The 23,779-nt window shown below is 39.2% G+C and overlaps 1 protein-coding gene across 4 annotated transcripts in view; it reads left to right on the top strand.

The window, feature by feature from the left end:
- The window catches only part of LOC149192112 (uncharacterized), a 43,125-nt gene that overhangs the window by 8,232 nt on the left and 11,114 nt on the right, over window positions 1-23,779 (top strand). For all 4 annotated transcript variants that reach the window (XM_089404482.1, XM_089404481.1, XM_089404480.1 and 1 more), the window contains 2 exons: window positions 21,502-22,413; window positions 22,512-22,589. In XM_089404482.1, the coding sequence (XP_089260608.1) occupies window positions 21,529-22,413; window positions 22,512-22,589 (963 nt within the window). In that variant the 5' untranslated portion in view covers window positions 21,502-21,528. The remainder of the gene's footprint in view (window positions 1-21,501; window positions 22,414-22,511; window positions 22,590-23,779) is intronic.

Below are 23,779 nucleotides of genomic sequence, written 5' to 3'. Positions count from 1 at the left end.
GAGGAAATTATAGCCCTCGAGGAAATTACATATACAACAGTTACCGTGGATCTGATCTAGTGGATCAAACCCTCTATCTATCCTCGATTTGGCTTATCTAGATCTCCTTTGTTGCTCCATGCTCTTTCCTTGGACTTGGCACAACTAAGTATCTCACTTACAACAAGCTTGCAATATTGCTCATGTAGATCTCCTTTGCTTCTCCATGCTCTTTCCTTGGACTCAACACAACTAACTATCTCACTCACAACAAACCTACAATATTGCTCATGCATATCTACTTTGATGCTCTATTCTCTTTCCTTAGACTTGGCACAAATGAGTATCTCACTTCTCCTCCTCTTGAGGCTAGTGCTATTGTATGGTGTGTCTTCTCTTAAGACCCATCTTGACCTCCTCTTGGTAAAGCTCCAAGGAACATCTTGCTCCTCCAGATCTATGGCCTGTGTCCCTACTACCAGTGCTATTGTTTCATACTCAACCTTAGGAGCATCTTGCTCTTTATCCTCTACTGCTGTTGGCTCGCTTGGCCCTCTTGGCCTATTCGACCCTCTCGACCCTTTTAGCCCTTTTGGCCAAGCCAAAGATTTGAGGCCTACTCGGTGTGAAAATTCGACCTTTCCACAGATCTGAGGCCTACTTGTCGGTTCCATAGATTGAGACCTGCTCAACCCTTCCATAGTTCTGAGGCTTACCATAGGCCCTCTCGGCCTTCCATAGATTTGATGCCTACAACAGCCCCTCTTAGCCCTCCAAAAATCTGAGGCCTACCACAGGCCCTGCTTGGCCCTCTTAGCCTCGCTCATCTCGCTCGGTCCTTCTAGCCTTGTCGACCTATTAGGCTTTGCTCACCCTCTTGGCCTTGTTGGCCCTCTCGGTCCTCTCAGCCCTCTTGGCCTTGTCGGCTCTGTCAGCCCTCTGAAGTATCTGCTTGATCCTGTTGGCTGCTAGTACTGTCCTTCGTACCATACTCTGTTCACTGAACCTTGTTGACACTCAGCTTGTTGCGGTAGATCCTTTGCCCAACGACTCATGCCAGCCATTACATCCTGTAACTACTCGATCATGCCCATTGTGGCACCTTGCATGTGGCACGATCCTTCACACCACTTTATGGCATTGCTTCTACAACCCAATCTTGATGGCTGTCTCACGTAACCCTGTCAACAGTCTTGCTCATGGTCTCAACTTGGCCTCTTTGCAGTCTGTGTGCTACTACACCCACGTGTTCGGTTGCTTTCTCCTGCAGCGTGTGTAGCTTTGCCGATTTTCGCTGTATTTGCACCACAACCTCCTGTCACAGCCAAAGAAATATGCATTGAGTGGAACCTGTAACTTTGCTCCACTAGAATAATTTGGCCTAAGAATTTTGACACACTGGAAATCGACCTTTGAAGAAATTTGGCTTGGAGAATTTCGACCCACTTATTCACCAAGAACTTAACCCTTTCTCTTCCCCTTGCACAAACTTTGCCATTAGAGGAAATTTGTCCCTAGCAAATATCCAACAATTCAACCTCCTGGAAATGCTCTGAAATCCCCCTGCACTCTTCCTTCTTTGCTATTATAATTTGGCTGAGCCTTGCTGACACTCACAACCTAGTTGTTCGTAATGCCCACACGCTAGCAAACCTATTGGCGTTACATGTGTCCAATGATTGCTTCTCGATGGTCTCTTTTGCCCTTGATCTCTTCACAGGCCGTGTCAGCCCTTCATAGGCTCTCTCGGCTCTCTTGCCAAGCCACCACAGGCCCTCAGGCCCTCTCGACCCTCAAGGGGTCTAAGGCCTACTCGGTCTTCTTCTCCACAGGATGCTCTCTTGTTGACCACCTTCCACAGGCTCTCTTGACCCTCAAGGGGTTTGAGGCCTACTTGAGCTTTTCCTGCTCTCTTACAAACCACTTTTCATAGGCCCTCTTGGCCGTCTTGCCAAGCCACAAGAATGAATCACTCACCCTTGTACTTATACTTTTCCAAAAGGTTCAATACCATGGCTCATCAAAATACCATGGGGCTATGGGTGCAAAGCCCCATCACGTAGCCCACTTGCCCCACACGTGATAATAATCCCGATGCTACCCAAAATATCTCAGATCCATGGTATTAAAGCTTGGTCTCTATGAAGGGCAGTTGGATCAAAGATTTGCACATGTCATAGCTTCAAGAGGGAGCTATAGGACTTGTTGCAAGTAGCAAGTGTTTTGAAGAACCATGCCAAGAGAGTTGGCTAAGTTGGGTCGAGAAGGCAGGATTGAGATGGTCAGAGCGCTTAGGTACCCCTTGGAGATCCAAGTGAGAAACTTGGAGTGAAGGTCAAGCAAAGACCTTGAGGGCCAAGAAGGCTTGCAGTCTGGAGTTAGAGGGAGTCTGGCTTCAAGAGTAAGCAAGCTTAGGAAGCAGTCAATATTTAGAGGGAGTCATCAAGCTTAGAGGGAGTCAACAACTCAAAGGAAGATAACCTTTGGGTTTAGGAAGTCATGGTACAAGATGGCCAAAAGGATGCTTAGGAGCGAGAGGCTTCTAGGAGCAGGGTCCCTATCATACAATGTGAATTGCTTTTGTGTCATATGAAGTAGTTGTTGTAGTGGATCAAGGGTGGAAATGTGTTCTAGGTTTGAAGGCATAGCCACTTCCGAGTTGTGTTGTGAGAATACATCCCTCACTAAGAGGGAGTGTTGAAGCGCTGATAAGAATTGCGTTTTCTGGGGCTGAAATTTTGTGTGCATGATCTGGTTGCTAATTTTATGAGTTCTATTGTGCAAAATTTTCTGGTTAGGCATATTTGTGTGTTTCAATTAATTCGTTAATTTGAGACTATTACCAGATTTGGTGTGTGCATGTGCAGTGAGATTTAGTGCCTAAAAATCTAAGAAATCCCTCATTTCATGGGCTTTCCACACAATTTACAAACCAATCTTTGTCTGTTTGTTCCATATTCAAGTTCAATGTATTGCTAAAATGGGTCCAAAAGCTTTAGAATATTGGCAAGGCATTACTCAACTTCCAATTTCAACCTAGGTCAAAAGAAAATGAATAAATGGACATCAAACACTGTTACAAGAAAAAACATGCCGGTAGGAAAAAAGGGCCTATGAATTGTTCTATGAGCTATGAAAAATTATAGTAAGCTATGTTCCATGAAGTTTTTAGGATGGGAAGCACAAGAGCATGGAAACACATGAGGGACGTGTGGGAGCACCCCTAACTTCTAGGGAAATTCATGTGGGATGGGGGGATGTTGGGGGTCCCCATCTCTAAAACTATAAAATTAAAAATAATGATAACATTCCAACAATAACAATTCGTTCCTTGCAAATTCATCATTTTCTAGTGGAAATGCTACAATCCTGCGAATCCTAAAAACTTGAAAACTGTTAACTCTGTTGAATCTTGAATGGGATACAAAATTCTACTTTCTCCATATGAAGTCAGATTAGGTTGGAACCACTCTCAAACATCTTAAAACAATTAATGGTAATGTTAAAAATTTAAGTAAAGTATAGAAAAATGAAGATAAGGGAGAATGCCAACTTTTACCAATAATTACAAAGGTGATAAACTCCTCAAAACTCTATCCCCTATCTTTGTTCTATCTTAAAAAATTGTTGGACAAAAAGTTAGGTTGTGGGTGGGGCTAGGGTTCCAAGTGCCTCCCTTTTTTGTTTGTGGGGGAGGTGGGTAGATGCCCCCTTTTTCTAGGTGGCTGCCCAAATGTCCCCTTTTAGGGAAATGCATCCCCCCACGCTGGGAAACGTTTCCCAAAAAGGGGGGTGTGCGAAAATGTTCCACCACTCTTGGGGAAATGGCCACAGTGCACACTCTAGGGGAGGTATTCTTGTGGAATATTGATGATAGGAGGTGTTACCCACCACATGTGGGTGATATCCATCAGAATTTCCCCCCCCCCTATGTAAGGGTTGTAAATTCGGAAAATTAGGAAATTACTTCTAACATTGCAGACAGTGAAATTTAGGGAAACAATTGTTTGTTTTTTTTGAATTTGATGTCGATCCTAAGCTGTCCTCGTTCCAATTTCGCTCTTGTTACCAAATGGCCGAAACCTCCCAGCCAAATTGGGCACAATCCTTGGTATCCCGGCTCCAAAATACTTCGCACTCGAAATACTTTGACCCCCGTGCCCAAAATTTTCAAGAACAATTGCTCAAATCTCCAATTCTCAATTCCAATCTCTTAGCTCAGCAATTCAATCTTCAGTTTGGAATTTTCCTCTCCATTTTCCTCTCCCTGATCTCTTTATGTACATGGATAAATAAGTTTTCTTAGGCGGTCACCGTCTCATCCACTGCCCTCCCTAGATTTTTATTTGCTTAGTCATGTATTTACGTGTGACCTCCAAGTGTTTATTCGTATAAGTGAATATATATTTGAAATGCTGTTGTTATGTTAAAAATAGATAACTTTAACTTTACATTTTTAATTATATTATTTAAATACAATGAATAGTTATACTTAGGTATATTATCAAATGTTTGTTACATTAAATAATTATTTTTAACTTTTAACATTTTAATTATAATATTTAAATAAAAATGAATATTTATACATATTTACATTAACAAGATTGGAAGTGTAAATTTTATTTACACTTTATAATTACGAAAATCTTCATATATATATATATATATATTGAGAGTGTCGAATTTTAGGCAATATTTCCCTTCTTAATGATTTTAGGTACTTGATCCCTTTATCCTTTGTTTAAACATCTTTCGCAATTATTTAATAAGTATAATAGCGTAAGACATGCGATGTATGCATATTTAGCTATCATACACATATATCGTATGTTTATTAATACCTTTTTGCTTATAAAATCCAAAATGGGTCATTACACCGTAGATGGTCTTTTGTCGGCAGCCAACAACCCCTTGCAGCCACCAAATATCTTGGTGTGCCACTATGTCCGTCACCTGAGCTAGCCATATGCTCGTTTTCCCATTTGTTATGATCGTATTTTTGAAGGTGGGCCTTCTAACCCAAACGTATGGCTTTTCATTGTGTAATTGGGTGTTTTTGTTTACTTATCATGGACGCTTTTGGGCATGGATTAGTGGGGGGATTTAGCGGAAAGAGTGGGCTTGGTTTGTACTTTTGTCTCCTCTGTCCAATTTGATGGTTTGCCTTGTATCCTAGTTCCGTGGGATTTCCTTTATTGGCTACTAGCTTTACGAGTGGCACTACATGGGAAACCCTGCTTTTGGTTACGCGGTCACACTTCCCGACACCATATACATTACTCCCCTCCGTTCATTATAACCCCATTCACCATATTTCCCATCCGAGTTCACATTTGTCCATTGGGTCCATAAGGAGTTAGCCTCCCCCCTCCCCTTGTCTACAATTTGGGTCAGGCTTGGAACGATGCCTTGGAGGTTGATGCAGCTAAAAAGAAAGGAAAAAACATAATTTGGCGACTCTCAACAGGAATGTACCATAAAATGCAAAAGATGGTTGAGACATATAAATTTAGCACACGGGCAAAAGCCAAACAGGAGCTCTACCCCTATCATTATGGCCGTCACCCTGGTTCCCATGGCCCCTCATATTGGTCCCTTACATCATTAAGGAACCCATGATTGTCCCAACCCTTGGTGGGCAATGAACTGCCCCACCTTAAGGGGGTATTCATTGCTATATCATACACATCATGCTCTCATCCCTTGGAGCCCTGAGTAGTTATAAGAGAAAAATCAATAAAAGGAAAAAGGCATATGAAGAAGGGTGGAAAAACAAAGGTCGGGGTAACTCATGTACCATGATTGCTCCCTCCTACATTTATATACCCAAGAGTGGGCTTCCTTATTATAGCTACCCTTCTATTGTGGCATGTGGCTTGGAGCCTTTTCTTGATGCCCCACTCCATTCCATCATTATATCGTGTGCCACCTACTATTTGATGAATGTAACATGAACATGTCTTCTCCTTAGAGGCTGAAACCACCTAATAGGGTCCTTGGTTAATCTTCTTCTTGAACTTGGAGACATTTGTACGTTCTGAAGCCCATTATAGAAGGGCATGCCACTATGAAGTGTCCACTTGGTTCCATGATTTGTAAGCTCATTTACTCAATTACACTAATGTTTGGTCTAGAAGGTGAGGGGATGCGTTGGATCTTATACAAGATTGCAGGTGGGTATTAATCTTGGGTTTGGTCTCCTTATACGGGGTCCAAGCCCTTTAGAGGGTCATATTGGCATTTGTAGGGCTAGCACTGAGAGCCATGGTTGTGCACCATAGCAGAGAGTAGATTGCCACATCATGGGATCCTTCAATTCCACTCATTGCTTGATATTGTTCCATTTGTTTGACGATGATGATGCACCTGGACCACCTTGCCCAACCCTCTACACTCTTGCACCACACACTTGGCAGTTGATCTAGGGCCCAAATGAGGATGTGTCTCACCATGGAGACAAAGGGAGGGCTTGTATCATCCTTCGAACCCTTACAAATGGGATACAGGCTTGTTCGATCCACTTGGAGACTCGTGAGGATATTTTTGTGCCCCACAACCACTTGGGGACACCACAAGTCATTTGCTTGGATATCAAGGGACCACCCCCTTTATCACTATGTTTGGAGCTCATTCATCCATCTTGGCACACATTGGACTCCACTAGGCCTCTTCAATGGCCCTTCGACCTGTTGTATCTATCATCTTGCCCTCTTGAGAGGCTTATTCTTGTATTGTGGAGCTATCTTGGTGAGCTTGTCACTAAGCAATGTTATTTTGCACAGGACCGTCACTTGGATTTGGATCATTAACTCTTCTTGAGAATTTCGCTATAGCTCTTGGAGGACGAATTGGAGATTCTTCAATGCATTTCGCTGTTTGGGTTGATGCCATTCTCTTTTGGAGCTTCTCTCTTGCAAATGTTATGGATGGATATACTTTTTCTGCCATGTAAGTTTTTTTTATGCGAAATTTTCATTAAATGTTTAATGTATGAAATACTGCATCATGAAGCTGCTTGTGCTCTAAATTATGCGAAAATCACTTTGTAGAATTGATATATTGCATGTGTCATTGAGCAAGGAAAAACAAATGTTCCTAGGGGCTGTCTTTGAAACTTAACCCTAAAACTCATTCTTTTGACAAGTCGAAGTATATCCTTGTTGTAACCATTGTTTTACAACCCGGCCGAGTCAACTCCGAAACGGCCGTTTCGAACCGAGCCATTACCAAAATCTTTGACCCGGCCAGCAACCCGGCTCGGTTGACCGAGTCAACTATGACTCGGCCGAGTCATCCAATGACTCGGCTGAGTCATAGTTGACTCGGTCAACCCGGCCGGGTCATGTATTGACTCGGCCGAGTCAATGAAACTACAGCTGGGCAGCGTAAAACATGAAATTTATTCATTTTTTTGTGATTTTTGGTAAAGTTAAAGAACTACAAGTTCTTTTTGAGACAATATTTCAGGATTATGAGAGTTGAGACATAAGATCTTGATAAATTACACCTCAGATTTGAAAGAAGCTTAAAGTCTGTACATAAAATGTTTGTATTACCACCAATATTATATTGAGGGCAATAAGAACCACTGCAATTACATATTGAAATTCAGATCCTCATTATTCCTTAAGGTGATTTGATTACTCGTTTTCTAATTGCCTCCCTTTAAGAAATGAGTGGATACTATCAATGCCTGTGACTCTGTTCACTGCTTGGCTCAGCATGATGACAGTGAAGTGTATTTCTTGCCTATTTGACTCATATTTCAATAGTGAGCACTAGGAAAAGTCTGTTTGAAACTTTTATCTATATGTCACCTCAAGAGATTGGAATTCTTTTATCGTTCAATAAATTTTGGTAAATATCGAAGGAACCATTTCAATTACATGCTGCACTCAAATACTGCCTTGATGCATCTTTCCATGCACTCTGCAACAAATGATATTGATGCAATTTGGATTAGAATTCCAAGGTTCAGGGAGACACTGATAAAGAACTGAAGTTTATCTTTATAGTTCACACCCATTTATTGGAGACCAAGGCCTGATTACACTATCAAGATATTAATGAAGACTAAAAGTATCAGTCCTCTTCCTCTTAACTTCATCGACAATTCATATATACAATTATATTAATTTCCTAATGACTCATCCCCTTCCTGCTTGCTGCTTGCCCAGCACCAGAATAATTGTCCACCCCCATCAATATTTAAAATTATGTTTTTTTATAAAAAAAATAAATATTTAATGTATTTTTTACAACGACCGAGTCATTGAAATCGAGCCGGCCGAGTCATTACCGAGTCGGAGTCGATCCTCGGCCGAGTCCGAGTCCGAGTCCGAGTTGTAAAACATTGGTTGTAACTGGGTAGCTGCTTCATTAGGGCATGCAAAGTTGCAATTAGGCTCCTTTATAGAGTGAAGACCTTGAATTAATCTCATTATTGACTCCATTTTCCCAATAGGCTAAGCATTGGTCAAGACCTAGGTGATCACAAAACGAAAATCTTTCTCACCTCTTTTTCCTTTTCTTTTTCAATGCCCTAACCCGAGTGTCTCCTAGGGCATCACATAAAATCAATTGTAGCCATCCAAAATCCAAAATGGATGAAACTTGGTCTAGAATTGCATTGGTGTGTCCTTGAGAGGTCCTCCAAATTTGAAGGCATTCTCACTGTTGAATCTGAAGTTTTGCCAAGCCCTAGTTCAAGGACCATTCTCCCTAGTTCTCACTTTGTTAGTGGCTTCTTCAAGGATCATTGCATTGAAAGTTAAAGTCAAATCTTACCTCCTTGATCCTTTTCTTCTCCCTTACTTGGTCAAGCCCCTTTGTTCAAGGTTTCACACCTTGTTTGGGTTTGCTATGGTTTCTTGTGGTCCTGCACCTTGTCATTCCGATTTCAAGGATTACTAAGTTACTTAGAAAACCCTATTTCATTAGGATTCTTAGGTCTAGGGCATTCCATAATCAAGGAATACTCCTCAACCCTAGGTCTAGGTATCCTTTTAGCCCTTCTTGGAGAGCCATTTAGCCTGCTTCTGGAGCAAGTAAACCCTATCAATAGAGTCTATCCTTTGAATAGGCTATTGAAATCAGTGCCTTTGCATCACTGATACATTAATCTTAGTGGTTTTCCATTATACCGGGACTCCTCCCATTGGTGAAAGTTCGTAAAGAGCAGGGAGCTTTCGCTGAGGTGACAGTGGGCTATTGCTCCATTGTTGCCACTTGACCTAGTAGTTGCTCTATAGGAACCCCTCCTAAGACCCCTGCTAGTTTGAGTGGTAACAAGAGGCAAGCAAGATGCACTTTGAAAACCCCACATAAAAAAATGAGATTTGGGAATATGAAAACCATAGGTTAATAGGGATTGATCGTTGATCCAATTAATTTTTGTGATGGCAATGAGAACAATGGTTTGGCCCTCCAATTGGTTGTTGATGACAGTAAATGCCTTCCCTCTCATTCCCCAATAGTTGCAGACACAAATGAATAAAAAATGAAAATTGATAGTTTAAGAAGGGTCATAATCAACTTGGCGATATTTTCCATCGTGGTGGGAATATTTCCCGTTATTTTCAAAAATTGCATTGAGCCATTTTTTTCCAAATCTTGTGAACTTTTTTGGGCAAATTTTTTGTTTGAGGTGACGTTGCAAAAATTTGCATTGTCACCTATTTTTCAGTGATTTTTTCATTTACATTTAAAAAATATTAAAATTACAGAGATGACATATATACACAAAGATGTAGTTTTTGATGTTTGAAATGAAGACAAGTGATACATAAGGCTGGGAGGATGTTTCTTGTTTCATAGTTAGTATCTTATAAGGCTAGTATTGTTTATGCCTAAGTTTCTTCACCTCTTTCCATTTGAGAGATTCTACTTACTAGCATTGATCCATCCAACCTTGGATCTATTTAAGCGTTGAGAGGGGTCAAGGTGCAAATCTAATTGTTGTTTGATCCTCCACATGTAATAGATCCAAGGTAAGACAGATAAATACTATGCCAACTCTTTCTTTCCTTAGCATTACATACACACATGCCACACAAAAGTGTTGAAGATCTCTCTCTGCTTGGGTTTTAGAGTACTTCTCTTGGCATAATAAGCTTGGGATCTCAAGAACCAATTGCCTACTTCAAATTTTGTCCTCCTTTGATGTTGGTTTTGCTACAATTTGATCATGTCTTGGGGACAACTTGACATTCTCTTTTGTTGTTTCAACAATTATCAGCTGTCCTTGTTGTGTTTGCAATGTTCTGATTAGTCATTAGGGGAGGATCATCATTGTGAAGGGCCTTGATTGGTGACAGTCATGGATGTGCAATATGTTGTATTATTTTAATTATTACCAAACACAAACTTTTTGGCTATGAGGCTCCTTCAAAAAGTGCTAATTAATTTTTGGTATTGATATCTAAAAATGTTCTTTGTAATTCCATGTCACACACACACACATACACATATTGCATGGATTGTTTAACAACTTTTGAGACTTTAGAGGGGCATCTCTGGAAATAAAAATACTTACGTGGTCATCATGTCAACCATGAGAAAGTAGAGTTTGATTCTTTTGAATTTTGGGAGTTCAAAGACAATTATCAAATGGTGCATGTTAGAGTCTACCTGTGTTGCGTAATTAGTGTCACCTTAAGAAGAAGCATACCTACAGTAGAGACTTGTTCCTATTAGTTCTTGTCTATGTTGCATGAAACTTCAAGGAACTTGACAATTCGGGCCGTACCCGTACCCGAAACTCTGAAACTCGACCATCATGTAATCATCTATTAGAGTTAATATAGACTTGTTTTTCCTTCTAAATTGTCATATATGGGTCTTATTCCCTTTTTGCTTGCAAGATAATGTGGTATTCACTTGTTATATATATATATATATATATAGATACATATATGATGTTTCGGCCGACGTTTCCATTTTTGGGAGGTGATGTTTCTAAACGTACCCGTTTCGGAAACTTTGAAACAATTCGGTGTTTTGTGCAACTTAGGTTCTTGTGCATAACAATGTGGATATGGGTGTAGCAGCAACAACACGGAGTCACTTTAATGAGGACGAGTAGGCACAATTATGGATAGATGGTGCATGCATGCACCAACGATAGACCATCTCCAATTTAGCTTTTGTTGTTGTTACTTTGTTCCAAATTTAGCATTTGCTGTAATTAGAAAGTTGCTTTTATTTATTTTAGCTTTTCTAGATTTATGAAAAGGGCCAACCTTAGGGAGTTTTCCAGATTTAACTAAGGTGCATGGGTTGGAGGCTTTTCTAGAATTAGAACAGGGCACTTTATTCTAGGAAATTTGCTCATGCATAGGGCATACTTCTCTAGGCTAAATTTAGGGTTTAGAGTTTGCTTCTAAATTTAAAAGCACTATTTTGTAAAACCATTGCCTTCATTTATAAATGAAGGCAGAGTGGGTGAGTTAAGTGTTATTCATTCATTTTTGTTTTGAGCTAGTGATTAGCATGTTGTGCAATCTTTTTCTCTAAGTATATGTTTTGCAGTAAATATTTTGAGCTAGTGCATGATTGAAACCAGACAGATTCATTGGATTGTTGCAATGCATGTGCTTCGATACTTGAAGGGCATAGTTCATTATGGCATGTGGGAGATGGTGAGTTGACTTTGGTTGGATACGAGATGCAAGTGTTCTTCAGGGTTTCTTTGAACTTGGGGTCAGGGTACCTATGCTAGTTTAATGGGAAGCAGGCAGTAGTTGCAGTCAATTCAACAGGCAGGCAGTGGATGGTAGTTGAGACTTTCAGTAATATTCCTCTTTGAAATCTCTGTAGACTCTGGTAGATGTTCCTTAATGTCTAATTTGACATACTTTTTTACCACTATTTGGTCCTTCCACAACTCAAGTTGTAGTCCTGAAAGTTTTACCCACAGAGCTTGAGAGTTCATGGCTCTTTCTTGGGTTGGAGCTAGGTTCCCAATGTTTTAAGTCTAGATGAGTATTATTCCAAAACCAATAGGAAAGTTATCCATCCTTTTGCAAGGATGTGGAGAGAGGGACATCCCACCATAGATTTGTTCACTTCCACCCATTAGATAGCTTTCATAAATGAAATGACTATGGAACTTTCCCACCAAAGCGACACTTTGATATTGAATGATCTCCTCCAGCATGACACCTTTCCCCACAACCTACCTTGGCCTTTCTTCATTCTGCCTAATAACCCATGATGTCCTTTTATTTGACTTGGATTCCTCCTTTTCTACCTTAACTTCTCCATTAATTATCAATTGAGTTTGTGTAGTCTGATGGGTAATCCTTACAAGGGTTTTTGGCCAAGACCATTGGTGGCTGATTAACATGTGCAGGTTGTAATTTTTTTCCGGTTGAATCACAGCTGGTGTTTGAGGGTTTGAACTTTATGTTGCCTCAAGGTATTACTTTGTCCAATAATGTCGTGTGTGGGATGTAGATTTTTCAGCTGAAACACTCACCCTTTGCACATGGGAGGTGGATTCCTCCCTTGTCCCTTTGTAAAAGATATGGACTTTGATGGAGGGGGCTGAAAAATTTCCTTCCCTTTGGCCCCAGAGGGGGATCCTCAATTTATTTGCTCTTGGAATGAAATTGTGGTTTCCATTGAAACTTGCACCAATTTTTTTAAATCTGGAGTAACCTAGGGTTTGATGAAAAGAAACTTATACATGAGATAACTTGAAGAAGAGATACCAACTGTTGGAAAAATGATTTTTGGACCCAATCCTTCCACTGGATCCACTAGACAGTCCATGAGCTTTTTGCTTTCACTCCTCTGCAACCCTACCTTTTCAGCCTCTTCAAAACACCCATCCTCCTCTCATGAAGCAATTTCCAATCTAGAAAGTTACTTTACTTATTTTAGCCTTTCAGATTTAGTAAAAGGGCCAGACTTGGGAGTTTTCCAGATTTTAACTAAAGTGTATGGGTTGAAGGGTTTTCTAGAATTAGAGCAGGACACTATATTTTGAGAAATTTAAGCATGCAGGCAGGGTATGCTTCATTAGGCTAGATTTGGGGCTTAGGATGTTGCTTCTAAAGTTTAAACTTAAGAGCTTTATTTTGTAAAACCCTTGCTTTCTGCATCAGTGAAAGAAGGCAGATTGGGTGATTGTTATTCATTTAGTCTTGTATTGAACTAGAGATTAGTGAGTGGTGCACATTGAATAAATAAAGAGTGATGTGATTCGTTACTGCAATTTTGTAGCTTCTTGTTCATATATTCAAAGTTGTGTTTTCACTTCTGGTGTTCCTTTACCCACTGTTTTGATAGGTTAAACAATTTGCCACCTAGGGTTTGATTAGGAGTGCGGGTCTGGTTAGATGGTCTGAAAATTTAACAGTACATATGCTCCTTCATGTTCCTATTATTGATTAGAATATCATCAAAAAAAGCAATACATATGCCCCATTCCTACTATTGATTTGAATATCGTCAAAGAAAACAAATATAGATTTCCTTGTTGTGGCTTATAAATTTCATTTACAGTACCTTGGAATGCAGCCAAGGCATTGGTCAATGCAAAAGGCATCACCTGAAATTTCTTGTGGCCTTGATGAGTCTGAAAGTGAATTGGTCACCTGTCCTCACCTTTCTCTGGTGATATCTAGATCTCCAATCAATCTTTATTGACAGTATACTACTGTGGCACTGCTCCATGTAACAGCAAGTAGTATCTATGAACAGAATGGGATGTTTTTTTTATATGCTTTTCTTGTTCAATTCCTGCTAATCCACATATTGGAGGAACAATACTCTGTTATCAACATGACGGGAGATGCAAAAGGCCTTTTAAGTGACACCCTAAGACCCATATCCAATAACTCCTGGTCATTTTTTTTCCATCTCATCGTTAAATAATTTGGGATAGTTGTTGGGAGGAATAGTGACTGCCTTGTGTTGATTTTTCAAGTGCAATAGAGACAAGCACTAATTTCTGAAATACTGATAATTACTTCTAATGATGTAGGTAAAATTATTTTAGCACTTTCAATTTATCATTAAGCAATTACACTTTATATATTCAACCATCAATGCACGAAGACAATAGAGATCACAATGCACAAAGTGAAACACAAGATTTACCTCGGGAAAACCCACTTGGGGAAAACCAAATAACCTTTTCCTTAGTTCAACAAGAGATACACCTAATGCTGTTAGTCAACAATGATGGCCAAATTGACCAACAACGCTATGGTCAAACCTAGTCAAACAACCCTCCAACAAGTTTGGCCCTCTCTGATCTATCTAGGCTGAAATTCAACCTCCCAGAATATGCCCAAAAACTCGTCCTTGCTGTGTAGAATAGTTTGCCAAGGATTTCGGCCTTGTTGCCCAGAGGTTTGACTTGATGCCTAAAATATGCCCAGAAAGCCTTGTTGCACGACTCTTATAAGACCCGCGAGTACCTGCAGGTCATGACGTGTTGAACATTCTTCCTAATCTAGTCAACATAGTTGACGCAGGAGAATTTATGTCCCGGATGCTATCTCATCAACACTCCCTCTCACTAAGGGGGGCATTCTCAACAAGTCCAAGCTTGTCCCTGAAGTATACAAACTTTGCTCTAGACAGAGGCTTTGTAAGAAAATCAGCTATCTGCTCATCAATAGAGATGTACAGGAGCTTCACTGCTCCATTCTGTACCATGTTACGGATGAAGTGGTACTTGATCGCGATGTGCTTCGACCTATATGGAAAACTAGATTTTCTGCAAGCTTCACACAACTTTGATTTTATGCTCATCAGTAGAGATGTACTGGAGCTTCACTGCTCCATTCTGTACCATTTTACAGATGAAGTGGTACTTGATCTTGATGTGCTTCGACCTATCATGGAAAACTAGATTTTCTGCAAGCTTCACACAATTTTGATTGTCGCAATATATCACGATCGGTTCTAGCACTTGATCAGATAGTCTCATGAGTAGCTTCTGAAGCCAAACTGCTTCACAACTCTCTAAACTACCTGCAATATACTCTGTTTTGTCCACGAAATCACAATGGATCCCAAATTGAAGCATCATGTGGATGTACTCTTTCTGTCTTTTGCACTCCTTGTCTAGTCTGCATTTGTATATCCCTGTAGCTGTATATCATCGTTTGAGGCATATCTAGAACCATAATCAATTGTGCCATGCAAATACCTCAATACATGCTTTGTTGCAATCCAATGACCAAGTCTTAGTTCCACCTAGAACTGGCTCAGAGTGTTCACAACAAAGCAAATGTCCGGCATGGTATTTAACCAAATACATACATGGATGGATCTACCAAATTTGACTTAGAGTCTCTCAACTTTCTTAGTTTCGTTACCATGGGAGTTGCCATAAATTTACAGTCCATCATTCCATATTTTTGTAGGATCTTGATAATATACTTTCCTTAATCAAGGAAGATTTCACTAGGCTTTTGCCATACTTCTTGCCCCAAATAGTAGTGCATCAACCGAATATCCTTTATATCGAATTCAAAGGCCAACTCCCTCCTACACTGAATATTGAGACGCTCTACACTTGTCAGAAATAAGTCATCAATATACAATAGCAAAATCACAGATTCATTCTTCTCAACATTGATATATAGGTCTGGATCAACATCACTTTTGGAGAAACCGAGTCTTGTCAGGTAGTTGTCAATTTGAGAATACCAAGCTCTCGGTGCCTGCTTAAGTCCATACAAGGCTTTCTTCAATCTACAAATGTGAGACTCTTTCCAATGAACCTCAAAACCTGGAGGTTGTTCTATGTACTCTTCTTCCTCAATCACACCATTGAGGAAAGTAGTCTTTATATCCATCTGATGTAAATTCCAACCCATAGAAGAAGCAATAGAAATAACAGATCTAATGGAAGTGTACCTAGCAACAAGAGCAAAAATCTCATTGTAATCCTCGCCCTCTTTCTGGGAGAGTCTTCGAACGACAAATCTTGCCTTGGACTTGTCAATATTGCCATCCACTGCATGCTTAATCTTATTTACCCTTTTGGATGTCACCATTGACTTCCCTTAAGGTCCATGCGCAATTTCCCATAGATCATTCTTCATAATAGATTGGTATTCTTCCAGCATCACATCCTTCCAAACTTGCTGGCTAGCTGCTTCTTCATACGTGGAAGGTTGATAATCAACAAGATTAGTCATCAATGTTGCGTATCTAGAATACCTCTTTGGTCTCTTACTTTCCCTAAAGGTGCCATGTTGTGCTGTATTTCCTTCTGCTTCCTGCAAGGTAGATCTAAGCCAAGTTGGCTTCTTGCCCTTTTCGCTCTTCTTGATGACCTATGGTATGTTCTGAAGGATTGGATGGATGTGGATCCTCTTCCTTGGGAGCTTCACGTTCTTCATCATCATCAGAGTCCATGAGAACTTCTTTAGACTTCCAATAGGCAACATTCTCATCAAAGGTCGCATCCGTGCTGACTTCAACTTGTCGTTGACGTAGAACATAGATTCAATAGGCCTTTGATGACTCACTGTATCCAATGAATATTCCTTTCTTTCTTGAAGGTTTTAGCTCCTTTCTCTCTTTGGGTACATGAATGTAAACTAGACAACCAAAGATTCTCAAATGTCCAACCTTTGGTTTCTATTTGGTGAATGCTTCTTCATGAGTCTTGTCTTCAAAAATTTGATGGGGACTTCTATTTTGAATATAGACGACTGCCATAGATGCTTTAATACAAAAGAACATGGGCAAGTCTTGATTGTGCGTTATTGCCTTAACATATTCTTCAATGGTTTTGTTTTTTCTTTTAGCAACTCTATTTTGTTGTGGATTGTGAGGGACTATCAACTCCCTCTTAAAGGCAACCAGTTCCTTGGAAGTGTATTCTCCTCCATTATCCGATCTCAGAATCTTGATTTTCTTTTGTGACAAGTTTTCCACTTCAGCCTTAGATTCTTGAAACTTGCTGAAGACTTCATCCTTTGTCCTCATGAAGTAAATCCATGTCTTGCAAGAGAAGTCATCAATAAAGGTTACATAGTATAAAGAATCGCCAAAATATTTCACTAGCATATGACCACGTACATCGAAATGAACTAGGTCCAAGATTTCCTTGGATCTACTTTCACTGCTTGTAAAAGGTTTCTTGACATTCTTTCCAAGTGCACAACCTTTATATACTCCTCCATGCTTCATCTGCAATTCTGGAACACCTGAAACCATTTGATTTAAGGTTGGAAAAGCTCTATAGTGAAGGTGAACATATCTTCTATGCCAAAGTTCACATGGATTGATGTCATTAAGCACTAATGCTTGAGTGGGTTGTTTCAAGAGTCTATACAACCTTCCTTAGCGAACTTCAATTACTCTAGCAGAGTCAATACTAGAGCTTGTAGGCGATACAAGTAACTTACCATCAACAAATGCTACTCTATCTCCTTTATCTTCCAAACATGAAATAGAAACCAAATTTCAAACATGGTACATGTAGGATGTTGCTAAGATGAATGTTTTTCCCTGATTCCAACTCTTTGGATGTTTTCCAAATGCCTTTGACTGCATAACTGTTGTTATCTCCAAGCTCAACCTTTTGAGATAGTCTTATTTCCATTAGGTTTGTGAGATTGTCATGATCTCTTGTCATGTGTCTTGAGGCACCATTGTCTACTAGCCACAAATCAACTCTATCCGCAACAAAACCTGTAAGAGTATAGAAATAGAAGAAATCTTTGTCACTTGAATCTTCATTCTTGGGTTTCTTTAGATGTTCATGAGTGTCTGCTGTGGTAGATGTTGCTTTCCCTTTCTCATCCTATCACTTGATTCTTCAAGATATTGATTTTTAAAATGACCATATTTGTGACAACGATAGCATTGAATCTTCAATATATCTTTCTTTCCTTGAGGAGTAGGTCTTCTACCTTCAAGTCTTCTTTGGAATCCAAACTTATTTCTTCCTCCAACCTTCTTGGAACGTGCTGCAAATGCTTGAGAGTCACCTTCTTCAGATCTTTGAATCCTTCCTTTTGATATAAGTCTAGATTCTTCTTGAGTACATGAGATCCATAGTTCTTCAAAGCTTGGAATCTCCTTCCTACCACAGATACTAGATGCAAATGAATCCCATGAGTCAGACAAACCATTAACTGTTGTAGTCACGACTCACAAGTTCTTTATCGGAAATGATTTCATCAATTGCTTGAAGTTGATCTCTGGTTGAGATATCTTCATGAAATATGAGGCTATAGTATCGTTCCTTGCCATTTTAACATCACGAAGCTCATTCTTCAAACTTATTGCTTGACCAATGTTGTTGATGGTGTATAATCCAACTAGGGCGTCATACATCTTTTTTGAAGAGTCAAGATTTGCAACATATGGAATCAAATGATCTTTGATAGAATCCACAATGATGCTTCTAGTTGTGATGTCATCTTTCTCATATTTTATTTTTCCTTCATTATCTGAAGGTTCAGTGACCTTGCCCTTCACAATACCCAAGAGATCATTCTTTGCAAGAATGAGGTCAATCCTTGTCTTCCAAGCCTTGAAATTTGAAGCTCCTTCAAGCTTGTTTTTTGACTTCATAGAGGAACCCATGGATATAGACAAACAATTAGAAGTGATCTTCTAAGCCCTTTCTTCCTTAACCAAAGTTCTTCAAGTGTGATCTCAAATTCCTTTCCTTCAACAAAGCTCTGATACCGTATTGATGTTTCAAGTGCAATAGATACAAGCACTAATTTTTGAAAAACTGATAATTACTTCTAATAATGTAGATATTCTTTTAGCACTTTCAATTTATCATTAAGCAATTACACTTCAGAAATTCAACCATAAATGCACAAAGGACAATAGAGATAACAATGCACGAAGAGAACACAAGATTTACATTGGGAAAGCCTACTTGGGGAAAACCCAACAACCTTTTCCTTAGAGAAATTTTTCAGTTCAACAAGAGATACACCTAATTGTTGCTAGTCAACTATGTTGGTCAAACTGGTCAAATTGTCAAACTTGGTCAAACAATCCTCCAACAAGCTTGGCCCTCTCTGATCTACTTAGGTCGAAATTCGGCCTCCTAGAATATGCCCATAAACTTGGTCCCGCTTCCCAGAATTTCGGCCCTACTGCCCAGAAACTTGGTCCCGCTTCCCAGAATTTCGGCCCTACTGCCTAGAAGTTCGACCTGCCGCCCAAAATATGCCGAGAAAGTCACACGTGCGAAGTAGAGAGAGAGAGAGAGAGAGAGATGAATTTGTCCTTTTCCTTCTTTGTCCTTCTTCTTCGCTAGGATGCCTAGAATATATCTTATCTTGTATGAGGTCGAATGATGCCTTGTGGAGAAGGTCAAGTGCTCTATATATAGTGTTTTGCTTGTCCGAATGGGTGTCTCTTCATTGGGGCCGACTTGACAAGTTTGGAGCCAAAAATTCAAAATTCAAATTTCAAAATTCTCTTTTGATACAGACATTAAGAACATGTTTTTCATTAATCTTTTCAAGGGCTAATCAATAATAATGACATGAAGAACATGTCTTACATTTTCATTATATATTTCAAGGGAAAAATTATAAATAATGAAGACCGACCATAGCTACAAAATTTAACAGTTTGGACCCTTGTTTTAACTCAATGTATTATTTCCCCTTATTCAGAGGCAGGTCCTAAAATACTTTTACAACCTCATGAATCAATTGCTTCACTTCCTTCTGTCATGCAGGTTTGAAATGTGGGTCCTTCATGGAATTACACTGAAAAACTTCTGCTAAACCCTATGCTAACTGTTCTAGCTTAAAACCAAGGTTTTCTAATTCATTTCCTTCATTGTTGGCCACTACAGGAATTTCTCCATGGGAACAATAGCATAGTATTTTGACATTGTGACAATTTCTGCTTGTTGTAGTGTTGATTGTTACTTTCAAGTAACAGCCATCGTTTTATTGGCACCTTCCACAGAAGCAGCTCAAAATTTCGGGACTGCAGAAGCCACTATATTCATGTGGTAGTGTTAAAAACTATCATTAACTTGGGAATCAGCATGCAATCTGTTTTCTCAGGATGGAGAGGGAAATTATTATCACACATTCATAGTACTTGCTACCTGCCTGCAATTTCTAATTCAGTACAAAAGGAAGTCTCCTAAATTCCTAAAGTGCAAACAAATACTGCCGATTTAAAGTCTGAGCCCATGCTTTGTAAGAGAACTATTACACATTGGTTTTAGGCTGTGGTATATTTTCCAGAAGCTGCCTGGCTAATCATTCTCCTCTTTTTCCCCTACTTTTACACCAAAATCATTTTCCTCTACTTTTCCCCTATTTTGTTCTCATTCACATTTGCTAGAACCTTACCCATATGAGGACAAAGATCCTCCAACTGAACCTGTTTTTTGGCATGAATATTGCAGTTGTTGCTGCACCTTTTCCAATTCATATTCATCAGCTCCAAGCTCCACCATGTTTCTTAAAAGGTCAAAGACAGCGCCCTATAAAATTGTGAAAACATCATCCAATTTTGGTGAGATTTTTGCAGGTTACATCTAGAAATTCCTTGATGAAGGTGAAAGTATTTTGCCTGGTTCTTGAATGAACAGGACCTTCTCACTCATCTTTCACTTCACAGCTGCCTGCTATTCCTATAAATTTCACCTCCTTTTTCCCTGCTTCAACAAAGACCTCCATCTTTTCCTATTTTGCCGTTCTCTATGCCTTAAGCTTTCTCCTCAACCTCTGCCATTCCTCCATTATAGAATTTTATTATGTACATACTACAAATGATGGGTCTTATTATTGGTGGGCTAAATGAGAATAGCATAATCATAGACTATATTAAGGGAAGAAATAATTTATAAAGAGCTTTTTTTTAAACCTGATTTTAACTTGCCTTGAATGCTGCGAGTTTGGGACTGAAAAATAGCAACAGCCAGATATTGGTCCTGACTCATAGCAAAATCACTTGCTCAATTTGGAGACTAAATAAAAACAAGGAGTGGTGTTTCTGCAACTCTTAGAATAGGATCCATGCAAGGAGATAACGAATAATTGAATCACTCCTTGTGCAAGTATTCATGAAATAAATCCAGTAAACTCACCTACGGAAGTTGTCTGATCACTCAACCTAGATTTGAACAGAATGTCTTTAAGGAGAAGAACATCCTCTATCAATGAACAGTTTTTGGCCATCCAACCATATACTTTTTACTTTTAGTTGTGATCTGTTCAATGCTCGTTCAAAGTACATATACGGTATAATCAAATTAGACACCTATTTTAGTGTCATCATGGTGTTATGAGATCAACCATGAAACTTTCTGATCCTATGATTACAGTGAAATTTATTTTTTTCCTGTATGATGATTGATCCTGGGTTTGGTTTGAGACATTGGTTATTATGCAAAAAATATGCTGCTTGGTATTTGTACTTGATTGGAGTTTGGCTGGAGCCTGAATAACTTTAGATATTTTATAAAGGCACAAATTTTGCCCCTGGTTCATTTCTGTTATTCTAATCTTTAAATTTGTCTGTTTTTAAATTCTTTTTGAAATTATTTAGGTGCTGCTTTGAAGAATTCTTCAGGTCATGGAGAATTTGAGACCTAAAATAAAGGTGAAGGCTGTCATTAAAAGAAAAGCAGTAGAGAATGCTCAATTGGTGACAACTCCAGAACTGTTGACAGTTGGTCAGGTAGACCCAACTGTGAGTTCAGATCACGGAGATGACTTCTTCCCAGTTGTTACTGGAGGAAGCAAAAGGAAACGAGTGTACAAACCTGGACCAAGGAGAGAGGAACATAAGTCTCTATACACTCATGGCATGACCTCAGGTGTTCCAGCAATTCATGCAGAGGAAAAACATAGTTCAGGTTATGATACTAGCAACGGAGAGGAAAATGAGGAAGATGTTAGGATGGCCAATGGAACAAACTGCATTTTAGGTAGTCAAAGAGAACACTTGAAGCCAGAGGAAGTAAGCAGCACAGAACCAATTCATTACAGACAAGGAAGTTTAAGAGTCAAGTTGAAGCCATCAAAATTCAGGAGGATATCTCCAAATCTTCCCGAAAGTCAAGTTGAAACTAACAGTACTAAAAGCAACTTTATATCAAACTCTTCAGCTTTGCAAACTCAGAATGCCGATGTAGAACCTAGAGTGGAGTGCCAGAATTTAACCAGGTCAGAATGGTCTGGTTCAAAGTTCAGCATGTCAGAACTGAACACTATGAGATCTCTTGACAAGTCAGTTACTCCAAGGCAAACAAGGTTGGGTAGACCCTGTGAAATGTCAAGCAGTCCACATCAGAGAAAAGCTTTCAAATCTCTTTTGATATCAGAAAATCAGCAAACAAAGGCTATAGAAAAAGCTGAAGGACCACTGAAGAAAGACATAGGACAATTTTCTGCTGCTAGAAATGGAGAACATAACCAGTTTCAGTCTAATAAAAAAGAACTGGAGGCTGCTTTGATGGTCAGATTGATGGCTTATTTATTGGCTAAAATGAAAGAAATATATTTCTGTAGGAGACAAGAAGTAACTCACTTTTAGCTTCTAATGTTGTTGAGCAGGTTGTCAAGAAGATCATGAGAATGGATGCAGCAGAACCTTTCAATACGCCAGTGGATCCAGTGTCTCTCGGAATCCCGGTAAGTAATATCTTTTTATGATGAACTTTGAAAATTTAAGTGCTATGCATCTCCTATTTATAAAGCTTAAGTTCCTGCCAACAAGAAAACAGATTCACACACATGTATTGAGGGTTATTAATTATATTGTAGATATAATCATCAGGAATGTCATTAAAGACCTATAGGAATCTAAAGACTGAAACTATTTTAGCTCCTATATGCATTTATCTAATATAATAAATGTATTACAGTATCAGTTAAACTGGTTTTTTCAGTTGAACAGCCCTTTCCAGGCCTATCTTTCTTGAGTTTTCCTTTATTTTTAAGAACCGCAGCAAAGACCTATTGTTGTCCTACTGTCACATTAGGAAAGTACATAAAGATGGTAATGCCTTTCTGCTTCCTCTTTAATGGTTTATATTTTCTTGGAAGCTATGCTGTTCATTCCCCTTTGTTTTTCATATCTAAGGACGTGGTAGTTTTTCTTTTCATAGCTGCAATCATGCTGTTTCTCCTTTAATGACATTTTAGGTTGTCTCTTTTTTAAAGTCTAACAAAATATGCAGTCATTTTATTTTTGTTGGTACAGATTAGATTAGGTTGGATAATTTAATAAGCAAAGGAAAATAGTATAATTCTCTATTAGACACTGCTACTGCTAGCTTGTTTTGCTTTTTTGTTTTTGTTTTTTTAAGTAAATTTTATTAACTTTATCTACAGATTTACATCCGTACTCAGCCCATCACAAAATTACCAACCTCTCTGCCATTCCGGCAACCAGAGTTATAGGCCAGTATCAAAGTCACAAAATGTCTACATAGATGACTAGAAAGTAGAAACAATGACTAAACAAGAAACCAAGGTACTATAACCTAACGAAACATAACCAGGCCTTAAAACCAAATCAGGCATCAGACAATGATAGAGGATCCGAATCCTTCATACTCAAACCAGGTTGCATAGAGGGCTTAAAATCACATTGGATGTGCCTCTCAATGTGAGTCAAGCGCGCTTCCAATCTGTCCAGACTGTCCCGCTGCTTCCACTGATTACGTTGAATGTCATTGAGAAAGGAGATAATGTTGTTCTTGTCTTCATGTTTCTCCTTTAATACTCTCCCAAGTAAGGTCTTTAACTGCCAATGAAGCATGATCGTCTGAAAATATTGATTCCTTTGTCCCTAGTATGATCAGGGTTGAGAAGCCATT

The sequence above is a fragment of the Pinus tabuliformis genome, chromosome 2_2 (genome assembly GCF_031772625.1).
Source record: "Pinus tabuliformis cultivar Carrire ecotype Pingquan chromosome 2_2, CPIR1, whole genome shotgun sequence".
Taxonomy (NCBI): Eukaryota; Viridiplantae; Streptophyta; class Pinopsida; order Pinales; family Pinaceae; genus Pinus; species Pinus tabuliformis.
The sequence above is the reverse complement of the archived record's forward strand: the minus strand, read 5'-3'. Positions and strand labels throughout refer to the sequence as shown.